The sequence below is a fragment of the Equus quagga genome, chromosome 2 (genome assembly GCF_021613505.1).
Source record: "Equus quagga isolate Etosha38 chromosome 2, UCLA_HA_Equagga_1.0, whole genome shotgun sequence".
NCBI lineage: Eukaryota > Metazoa > Chordata > Mammalia > Perissodactyla > Equidae > Equus > Equus quagga.
This window is the reverse complement of record NC_060268.1, coordinates 111,316,889-111,329,193: the sequence shown is the minus strand read 5'-3', so window position 1 is coordinate 111,329,193 and position 12,305 is coordinate 111,316,889. Positions and strand designations below refer to the sequence as shown.

Below are 12,305 nucleotides of genomic sequence, written 5' to 3'. Positions count from 1 at the left end.
ATAGCAACAGTTGTCTTCTCAACCTATCAAAAACTCTGAACAGACAGTGTTTAAACAGATTCTTTTCTTTTGAGTGTAATGCACTTGACATATATATGTATATATACTTATCTAGTTCTTCTTTAGAAGGGTAAAGGAAAATAAATGATTCTGATAAACTACTATAAATCCTCACATTTTATCTCTGTGACACATGTTTATAAGTCACTGAGCTACATGAATGCCTAAAGTATGAAGCAGAACTATCTGGGGCTTTCTTCTTTTCCCAGCTTATCTCAAGAGAGCATTTCTCTAAATCAAAACCAACAAATTGATCATTACAAAGGATATATGGATAATAGTGACCTGGGGGCATCTAAAGCCTGCCATATTCTCAGATCACCACCTACATATAAAAAGTCATCAATATCAGGATATAGAAGGTCTATATATCATTCTCAAACCATTTCAAACATGAATGAACCTGAGTAACATGAAAGCATTTCACAGACCCTGATATAATAGCAGGAACACAGGAAAATACATTGTTTTTTAAAACTACTATTGAATTAGGAACATTTGAAAGGATTTTATATTTTAACAATTACAGCAGCATCAACATGTTTTTTTAAAAAGTAAGTACAGGAACAAGACATGATTCGGTCTGTAGACAAAGCTTCATACACAACAATATCACAGTCTTTTCCCATCCCTTTATTGTCCCCAACTCCACCTGAGACCCCACATCCCAGGTCTGCATATTAGAAATCAATGCTACAGGTGAGGAGTGCTAAAGGGCTGGGCGCAGATGGAAATAACAGCTAATCACTTTTTAGTCCCAGACTCACAAATGCTGTTCTCTCTTGAAGTATGAAGAGCAGCATTTGATTACTCAACAAGTGCACAACTAAACACTAATGCTCAAAGCTGCTGGAGGAGACGCTGGGAAGGAGGTGGAGGGTGGGAAGTAAGGAGGGGGAGAGAGAGATTTATTGAGATTGATTGATGGACCTTTGATGAAGCTATCCAGAATTACACTACGAGAAAATTCATCAAGAAGCCATTTTAATTTCCATGTGCATTTAAGTTTTATACAGCTCCTAAAAGTCTTAATCTGGGGGCTTAGTGGTTAGGTTCAGTGTGTTGCACTTTGGTGGCGCAGGTTCGCAGGTTGGGAGTCCAGGCACAGACCTACACACTTGTTAGCCGTGCTGTGGAGGCATCCCACATATAAAACAGAGGAAGTTGGCACAGATGTTAGCTCAAGGCTAATCTTCCTCAAGCCAAAAAAAAAAAAAACAGAGGAAGACTGACAACAGATCTTAGCTCAGGGCTAATCTTCCTCAGGAAAATTTAAAAAAAGCAAAAGTCTTCACCTGGAGCTGTAGACAAGCAAACACAACAGGGTGTTAAAACAGGACACCTATCTCACAACAAATTGATGGCAAATACTACCATATTCCAACCACATTGTAAAACCACTCAAACAGGGACACCCAAGGGGGTGGCTAATAATCCGCTTGCTGCCCTTAGCTGACCCCCAGCTCCAGCTGTTAGAAGAGGCTGGAGAGCAGAGATGGTGTCTTAGAGAGAGGTGTAGGTAGGCTTGGCATCCTGCTCCCCGCCCATCCCAAGCCTTCCCTCACCTCAAGCCTAGCAAGGGCAGCTTCAGGGATCCCTGAGACCCAGGGAGATGGGGCACAACAGTCTGGCATCTGACTGTGCCTAAGATGGAGAGGCAAGAGACTGGCTCAAGTGGACAGTGACAGGAGAGTGCAAGACTGCAACTGGGCAGAGATTGCAATGCCAACAAGCACATGGGGGCCACACTAGAGAAAGCCAGCCTGGGACTGTCTTCACTACCGCCAAGAGCCCAGGATGAGGGAGCAATCACCTCTGAGCAGCCAGAGGAGGTGCATTTGGATGCAGCAAGAGGACCTCAGGTCAGAGATTGCTGGTGACAGAAGCTTCCCCTGAATAAACCTCCCACGTGCCCACGGAGAAAGTCGGCTTTAAACATCTGCCAAGCTCAATGATCGACACTATCATTGAAGAAGACTTTTCCTGCTAAGTTTCCTCTTCTCCCTTATTCGCCCTGCACCTCGCAAGGGGCAGAAGCTCCAGGCAATGTGCAGGGGAGTGAGAAAGCTGCAGGGGGTAATGAGAAGCAGCTTCCCACACCCCTCCCCCTCCAGGCCTCCTGCCTGGAGATGCCTGAGCTGTCGGAGACAAGTTAACTTGAATTAACTTCACCAACCTCCTTATTACACAGGATTGGCCATTTTAAGGAGACTTGTGTGACTTGAAATGACTGGCAGGAGTTTCACTGTCTGAATATGAGAAAATCATGGGCCTCATCCTAATTTAACCCAAGGGGCAGAGGAGAACAAACCCACAGAGCAGGTAGGTAAGCAGGGGGTTCCATTGTTTTCTGTTACCCTTCAAGGTTCCTGTTACAATAGAATTTCAAACTTCCTATGACAAATGCACAAGACTGGACCTACATGGGTCTTCAAAGAAACAGCTCAAATCTAAAATTTACTGAGACATGCATATACGAATATCAGTTTTCTAAAACAAATCCAGCAGGATATTTTCATTTTAGAGTATCTAAATGAACATATATTTCAGCATCAATATGTCTTATCATTAATATAACAGCAATATTTTAGAGCAAGAAAGAACTAGTCTAGATTCTAATCCCATAGTACAAGGAGATCAGTGCCTACAAACAGCCTACATAAGTTGATAAAGCTAGTCAACTGCAAAGCTAAACTGCATGACTTTCAGCTCAACGTTATTTCTATCACTCTCTCAGAACGAGAAGCAATCTCTACTGCAAAGATTTGCAAATAAACTTAACAAGAACAAATTTTGAGATGAGAAATTACTATGAAAATGAGAGAGAAAAACCACATCGTGAGGGAGATCAAAAGTAACCAAATGCACAGAAGCACAAATGGGAATACTCCCAGGCAATGGTGAAAGGGAATTTATTCGTTTCCATATTCTCTCTATTTCTAAAAGAATTAAAGTGCCTTGAGCAATTGATTCAAGAAATACTGATCTGGATACGGCACAGAAATACTGGAATGGAAATGAAGGGATACAAAGATGAGAAAAGAGAGAGGGACTTATTTTAGGATGGCTGAGATGGGGGTGAGAAGGTGACACAAAAAGGTGACATACATGTTTTTAGAAAGAAATAGTCTTACATGTCCAAGACAACAGCAATTGAAGCCTGGATCAGATTGTTAATTACAGGCACAGAAGAAGATATAAAGTTTCAAAAGAAAACAGTTGAGCAAAATTAGTAATAGCTAGTTATGAAGAAACTGACGATGAATTAAAATTATTCCCAGAAATATAACATAGAAGTAGTAGTTCTCAAAAATCAGTATATGAGTGTCATCACCATGGAAATGGTAGATTTAAAAAATGAAACTTTCCTTGAATTTAAAGGGCTGAAAGAAGTGAAAAAGAGCCAAAAATCCAGGTTGACATGCAGCTGTTTGGGAAACACTACAGAAAGACTACTGAAAAGACAGCAAAATTCCCAAAATATGGCAGCAAGAGAATAGCATCCTAGAACCAGGAAAAATAATGAAGGTAAAATGAAGCTGTCGGGTAAGCCAAACTTAAATGACTCATCATATTAACTCACAGAGCAAATAAAAACAAACAAAACAACAGTGAAAACCCTCATTGTTTTGCACGCTTGGGAAAAAATGGATCGTGGACATCAGTGTTGATGAGAATCTAATTTCCACTCAGAATTACGGGGTTTTCATAATTGGAATAATCTTCTCTCTCTCTCTCTCTCTCTCTCTCTCTCTCTGTTTCTCTCTCTCAATCTCTTTCTTTCTTAACAAATGAGGAAACTGAGACCAACAGCAGTAACATAACTTGGCCACACTGCACAATTTGTCCCCAGACTTAGCCTCCAGAATCCTTCAACTATATCTTTCCTCATGATATTGTCATTTGTCTTCACTTTTTAGGATTGAATGAATACTTAAAACAGCCTTTTTCTATAGTACATGGACAAACATTAAGAGATGGCACTAGAATTTTAAGATTAAACAGTCAAGATTTTGGGGTAAATGATATACGATATTAATAAATAAAAGCTTCCTGTTGACCAGAAGCATATCATAATTACAAAGCCAGTTATACAGAAGCTACATGATTCTAAGGATGGAGAGTATTTTAATATACCCCATTTCAGATGAAGCACACCCAGAAACTTATAAGGTTCTAACTAGAAACTGATAAAATATTCGTTCATTACAACATAGCAGTTATTTTGAACATTACTAACAGTACAAGCCACACTAGGAAGCAAAACAAAAAGATTAAAGGCAACAGCAAACATGCACTCATTTAGATCACAATTTCTTTGTAAATACATAGAAACACATACCCATTTTTCCACATCAACTTGCTGTGGAAAGAAAAAGCCAAAATAAATAACAAGCAAACAAATGAACAGCCAGCAACGTTTCAATTACTGTCATTTAAACAAATTGAAATGTGGTCCCTGCACCAACATCTATTTCCAATTCTAAAGGATAAGAAACAGTATTCAAACTTTTAATTAATAACATTTTATCTCCTCAAACAAACAAAAAAATCTCAATTAATTTAGTAATCAGAACTTCAAAAGGCATTAGGCTGGAAATGCACCAGGTACATAAAATAATAATAATCCAATATATTCAAAAGCAAATATGAACATTTACCTAATTCTCAAACCTAAAAGGCCTCCTGATTTGGGAACAACTATTCTCCTTGAACTATAAGAATCTGTTTAATGAAAACAGTCAATTTAGAAATACAGCCTCTAATTATAAATCTCTCATGAAACAAAAGTAAAATTTCTCTTATACTAATCCTTCCAGCATTACATAAAATTTCACAATATGACAAAAGGTATGCCTTGCCAAATAATTCCGAAATTGTATCAGAATCAAATTATTTTTAAAATTGTACTTATTAATCAATGTTAGCCTTATAATCATTATATAACTCTTTAAAAAATAACTGAATATAATTGTATCCGAAGTGTAAAATAGAACAATAAAAAAGCCATATGTCAACAAAGACTGCCTTCTACAACGCCCTAGGATTCCTAGCAAATCAATCAGAATGAAAAATGTCAACACGGAAGCTAAGTTTCCACAGCCCACCTTCCTTCTATAGCACATGTGATTGGTTTCCTGTGAGAACTGAGGTTTGCTTCAGAGTCCTGAAGCAGTTAAGTTTTCTTGGTAATTTTTTCCTTAGACAATTCACTAATCAGGTAAGAAGCTAATGCTTTTTAGGTGGAAATCTTGGGCAATAGCTAAGAATCTCCATCCCTTAGTAAGCAAGCCTCAAGGACGAAATGTGCATAAGATGCAACATACAGAGCGATTATTTTTAAATGTTGTAAAGGGAGATAACAATACCAACCTAAATATACAGGTGGAATTGTTTTGAAGCCCTGGTGGAAATTCACTAGGTTCAAGAGGTTACTCATGACAGAGCATTTCGGCCCTTCAGTAATTTATTTAGTCCTCAGAAAAAGCTCTTCTAAGCCTACTCTCAACCTTTGAATTTAAAAACACAATTGTTATTGAAGGAAAAACACTTTACTGAATGGAAAAGCTTGGTTTTCACTATAAATTTTTAATATATTTGGCTGTCATACAAAGTTCAAGTCATCAGTTTAAACATTAACCTATTTGAATGATGAATGCATTTCTTTAGATCCTGGGGCAAAAGGAAGCAATTTAGTCAAGTCCAGGATAGGGTAGTTATCATTCACTTTGCTACCTCCAAAAAGACAAATTCTTATATTTATTCAAGAAAAACAATTCAAAAAAATTTATTCAAGAAAAACATGAAATGATTTCCTTTTCATATTTATCAGGAAAACAGGATATACCATACGTTTAGTGATTTCAGTTATTAGCAAAGACATATTATCCCATCATTTTTACTTCTAAATGTTAAGCATTCACACACACACACGCATCAGCGCAAAGACAAAGGATTGTGGGACTTTCCTAGAAGAAAGTGAACTTGTAATCAAGAGTCATAGTTACTAGTATTAGCAATAGCAGCTCTTTAATGATCCATATTACAAAAGAGAGACAGTTTCTCAAATAGCAAGAATTAGTAGCAATAATATAACAGACTCAATATCCAAACACTCAAAGAAAGCTTAGCAACAGCATGTGCTGGGGGTGAATTATCAGCTAAACACACAAGACAAGACAAATGGTCCACAGAATTAAAAGACTGACTAAAGTGCAATAAAGTTGTAATTACGCATAAGCAATGCAGAGCGATTTCATGACACGTCTCTTATTCATGTTAAAAAGAATCATTTAATTAAATGCCTACGGTGAAGAGGAGAATGATTTATATGGAGCTAATCAAGAAAGGGAAATATAAAGATCACAATAACCTGACCAATTTTATAGTTTAAACAATTACCAAATCCATAAAGCATATAAGACAAATGAATATTTATTCCAGTAATTTATTAGCCAAGTATGTGGTATTTTTTTAAAATATATTGATTCCATTAATTTAGAAAAAATAAATATTTTCACATCTGTAGGAAACTACGTTAAATATTTTATCATATTAAGACCAAAAGAAGAGAAACCTCATTTTCCAAATAAAAACAAAATTCCCATTAAGGAAAACCAAATAGTCATTTAAATATCAACTTGCTTTAGCAGAGAGGACATAAGTTAAGAATACAATACAAAAGTAATTAATTCTAAATTATATCATATCATCATATGAGAGGTGAAACATTCATATAACATCTCTACTTTTGTATTCCTATGTTAATTAATAAATTTAGGGCACACATGAACTATTCCATAACCTTAAGAAAAAAAAGTTTAGCTGTTTCTTCCAAATTGCTTAACTTCATTTTACTGTTTAAGACGGTGAATTTTGTTATTATTAAATCTATAGGACACATACTAAGAAGTTACGATGTGCCAGGCTTTGAGCTAAACACTTTACATATAATCTTATTGTCTGCATTTTACATATGAGAAAACAAATGGCATATAAAAGTGTTAAGAACCTTTCACAAGAAAAATGTGTCCCATAAGCACTAAAAGATGGAGCTTGATCTTCAAACTGGGTCTTTGATTTCGAAGCCGCACTCTCCTAAGCCACCTCTATGTACGTCCAACATACATCATCCCCTTTTTCTTTTGTTTCAAATTTTGTTTTAAAGATTTTATTTTTCCTTTTTCTCCCCAAAGCCCGCCAGTACATAGTTGTATATTATTTTTAGTTGTGGGTCCTTCTAGTTGTGGCATGTGGGATGCCGCCGCAGCATGGCCTGACAAGCAGTACTATGTCCACGCCCAGGATCTGAACCGGCGAAACCCTGGGCTGCCAAAGCGGAGGGCGCAAACTTAACCACCCAGCCACAGGGCCAGACCCTGTTTCAAATTTTTAATGGAATTGTTCAACAGCCTATTTCCTATGGTAAGTGCCAACTAATACAATGTGTTAACATCAAGATTACAGAATATAAAATGCACCTAGACATCCTTTAACATCAAAGATGTTATTTAGTTACCATTGTTCAAAGGGCAGCATGTCTTGGTTTCTGCATAGATAGATTTCTAGAAAATTACATCACAACAATAAAAAATCCATCATGAATATAAAGTTTTTAATATCGAGGAGGCATACACAAGAAAAGTAATTAAAATATGTAATAGATGCTTACAATCTATTATCCTGCTACTAATGTTTTTAAATAATAAATTAGAGAAAAATGAAAAACAAAAAACTACCCTGTAAATAATTCTCCACCACACATACTGTTTATTATTAAGATTAGGAGGAAAAAACTTGAAAAATTTGCATACTGTGTTCCAGAATTCAAAATACAATGAAGTCATTTAGATTTTTTTTAAATAAAATTATGACTTGGAGGGGCCGTGTTTTTAATGAATATAACAAATTCAGAAAAATATATAAATCATGAGTATATAGCTTGCTAAAATTTTACTAAGTAAACAAATCCACATAATCAGCACCCAGATCTAAAAAGAGGACAGTGTCTACGACCCAGAGGCTATCTTCATGTCCTCCCCAAAGGCGCCCGTTATTCTATCACCATTAATTAGCTTTGCCCTTTTTTGATTTTGGAAATACAGACTACAGACTATGTTCTCTTTTTATCTAGCTTCTCTAGGTGACATTAGGTTTCTAAGATTCATCATGGAGTAGTAATTAATTCATTTTCCCTGCTTTTATTATTCCATTGTATGAATATATCACAATTTATTCATCTATTCAACAGTTGAACATTTGGGTTGTTTCCCGTTTGGGGTTATTCCAAATAAGTCTGTGGTGAACGTTCTTGTACATACCTTTTGGTGAATTCATGAATATATTTCCATTGGATATTAACCAAGAGTGGAATTACTCAGTCATGGATTTATAAATATTCAGCTACAGTAGATACTGCCAAAGAGGTTTCCAGAATGGTGGTTTAAATGTATACTCTCATCAACAGGGTATGAGTTCCACTTGCTTCCCATCTTACCAGTACTGGGGATTACTAGTCTTTTTAATTTTAGCTCTCCGGGTGGGTATGTAGTGGTACCTTGTAGCAGTTTTAACCTGCATTTCTCTGATACCTACTGAGATGAAGCACCTTTTCATATGCTTTTGGATATTTGAATATCCACTGCTGTGAACTATTTCTTCAAGTCTTTTACCCATTTTTTTCTATTAGGTCATCTATCTTTTTTCTTCCTGCTTAGTCAGAATTGTTTATATTTTTCCAAGGATTCTACTCCCCAGTCTGGTCTTATCTTTTCAGTCTCTTAATGGTAACTCTGATGACCAGTCTTCTGACTTGTAGTACAATTTATCAATCTTTTCCTTCATGTTTTTTGTCATGAAAAGGTGCCCCTACATTATTTTCTAGAAAATTTGTATTTTACCTTTCACCTGAGAGCTACAACCTGTTTGGTACTGATTTTTTGGTGTATGATATTAGGGAGGGGAACAAGATTCATTTTCCCCCTCATACACCTGTCCAATTCACCTAGCCCTATTTACTACGAGCAAACACGTTCCCCACCACAGCACGTCGCCACCTGCGTCATAAATCAAGTTACTGCTAATGTGTGGATCTATCTATGAACTGTTCTCCATTCTAGCCTATTTTTCTATCTTTGTGCTAATACCATACTATCTTCTTAATCATATATAACATCAAAATAAGTTTTAATATCTGGAAGCCAAAGGCCCCGATTTTGGTTTTTTCTTCAATATTGTATTTGCTAATACTGACCCTCTTCATTTCCCATACTGTTTGGAATCACCTTATAAATTTTCATGCACACAAAAAGAAAACCTGCTGGGATTTCTATTGAGATTGCCTTGATCTACAGATCACTGGAAAGAACGTCCATCTTCATAATATTCAGTCTCCCAATATGTGAACATTGTATATTCCTCCATTTTTCTTTTTAGGTCATCTTTAATTTCTTTCAAAATGGTTTTCAATTTTCTATGTAAAGACTTGCACATCCTTCATTAGAATTATTCCTAGCTATATGATGTATTATACTAACCTAAGTGGACTCATTAGAAATTTTTATTCTGTAATTGCTTTTTGCCAGTATATAAAATGTAACTAAAAATTTATATTAAGCAGCAACTTTACTAAATTTACTTTTTAATTCTAAAAGTGCCCATTTTCACCACTTTTATTGAACATTGCACTCAAAGAATTAAAAATGTGACTGGTTTTCCATTTCGTAGATAGTTTCTATCACATTAAAGAAGTTTCCTTGCATTACAAAATTACTGTTTTATAATGAATGTTTTATTTTTAAAAGTTTTTAAAGTGTCTATTAAAATATATAATTTTTTTTGTTTTCCCCTCTTAATATGATGAAAGACATTAGTTGGCTTTGTGAATACATTAACTGGTTTTTAATCCTAACTTGCTTGTAATATGTTATCGCTTTTATATATCCACAGATTTGATTTGCTAATATTTTGCTGAGGATTTCTACATCTACATCCATGATGAACAGCAGTCCATAACTTCTTTTTCTTCCAAGGTCTTTGTCATGGTTTAGGATCAAGGTTATGTTGGCTTCATAAAATTAGTTGAGAAGCGTTCTGAAAGACTTTAAGATTGGTATTATTGCTTCCTTAAATGTTTGGTAGAACTGGTGAGCGTGCCCTCTGGGCCAAGAAGTCTTTGTGGTAATGCTTTTACTTACCAATTCGATGTCTTTAAGAGATATGACAGTTCATGTTTCCCACTTGTTGTGTGAAGGTTGGTAAACTGTATTTTTCTAAAACTGTATTTTTCTAGGAAATTTCAAGTTCATTGGAATAAAGTTATTCACAATAGTCTTAATTATCTTTTAATTATCTGAAGGTTCTGCAGTGATTTCCTCTTTTTCATTTCTAATATTGTTAATTTTATATTCTTTTTTGTCTTGTTCAGTTTTACTAAGGCTTCAGCAATTTTTATTACTCTTTTCAAAGAACCAACTATTGGCTTTGATGATTTATGTTTCTATTTCATTAATTTCTGCTTTTTATTATTTCTTCTTCCTATATTTTTGAGGTTTAATATGTTCTTTTTGTTGTCTTATTGAGATACGTAGGTGATTATTTGGTCCTTTTTCTTATGTAGAGCTAAAAATTTCCCTCTCAGCAGTTTTAACTGTATCCACAATTTTAGAAATGTTTCTCTTTGCTCATTATTATCCTGTTTCAAACATTTTATTTTCCATTGTGATTAACTCTTTCAGTCTTTCACAGACATTGATTTTCTATTTATCTTTTTGTACTGATTCTACCTCAATTCCATTATTGTCAAAGAATATACTCTTAAATGATTACAAACCTTTGAAATTTGGTTATATTTGCTCCACAACCAATTTTGATAAATGCTCCATCTGCTCTTGAAACAAATATGTACTTTGTCAGCACTGAGTACTGTATTCCATGTATGTCACCATGTACATTTATTAATCATGCTATTTAGGTTCTCTATATCATCACTGATTTATCTGCCTGTTTATTCTACTAGTTATACTGGGAGAGATTTGGTCTCATGCATTGTTGATTGGTTAATTTCCCTTTATAATTTCATTAATTTTTGTTTTTATAAATTCGAAAACTATATCATTGAAGAAATTCAGAATTATTATCTTTTTCTTATAAACTTACCCTTTCATCATAAAAATTGTCTCTTTATTTTTAGCAATACTTTTTACCTTAATTCTTCTTTTTCTGCTATTAATACAGCTACATCAGCTTCTTTTGGATTCATGTTTGTGTGTACAACTTTGCCATTTTATTACTTTTACCCTTTGTGTAATACTGCTTCAAAGTACATCTCTGGTAAACAGCATATAATTGTTGTCGTTTAATCAAGTCTGACAGTCCATAAATTTTAATTGGAGTATTTAGTCCATTTACATTTAGCTTTATTATTAAAATATGAATTTATATTTACCATCTTATTATTTGTATTCTATTTGTCTCGTGCTCCTTCTAATAGCTGTATTAAAATATCATCGACAGATCATAAAGTTCACCTGTTTAAGGTTCATAATTCAGTGCTTTCTAGTACATCTACAGAGTCATGAACCATCACCATAATCTAACATTCGAACAGATTTAGTCCCACGTTATTTCTTTTTTCTCCTTCCTTCATTCCAGTTTTTACATTAATCAAATATTTTGATTATTCCATTTTCCCTCTAGAAAAATATTGGTTATACTTTATTATTCTTTTAGTTAATGCCCTAAAGACTACATATGCATCCATGACACTTAATAATCTAATACAAATGAGTAACTCCACCACATCCCAGGAAAACCTAGAAACTGGTAATATATTTAACAATCTTGTGCCCTCCCATCTTTTGCATTATTATTGTGATGCATTTTAATTGCATATATATTTTAGACCCCATGGCATTAATTAATTAATGGCATTAATATGATTGTTTTGTTTAGTCGGTATTAATTTTACATTTGGCAACATATTGATCCTTGGTCTTCTTTTCTTCCTGCATTTACTTTTTTCCAAGTGGTATCGTTTCCTTTCTGCCTAAAGAATTCTTCCTCCTATCTCCAAATTATGTCAATTTCTGTTTGTCTGGAGTGCCTTTATCTCACCTTCACTTTTGAAGGATATTTCAGCTGGCAGAGAATTCTAAGTTAGTGATTATTTGTTTTCCCCACAATATACCTATCATGCCTTTGTCTTCAGGCTTACATTTTTCTGTCGTGTAGTCAGTTAATACTCT

General features: G+C 34.8%; 1 protein-coding gene across 4 annotated transcripts in view; it reads right to left on the bottom strand.

Annotated features, from left to right (window-relative positions):
* The window catches only part of RYR2 (ryanodine receptor 2), a 678,741-nt gene that overhangs the window by 419,842 nt on the left and 246,594 nt on the right, over positions 1-12,305 (bottom strand). For all 4 annotated transcript variants that reach the window (XM_046653495.1, XM_046653496.1, XM_046653497.1 and 1 more), the window contains exon 4: positions 4,403-4,423. In XM_046653495.1, coding sequence (XP_046509451.1) covers positions 4,403-4,423 — 21 coding nt within the window. The remainder of the gene's footprint in view (positions 1-4,402; positions 4,424-12,305) is intronic.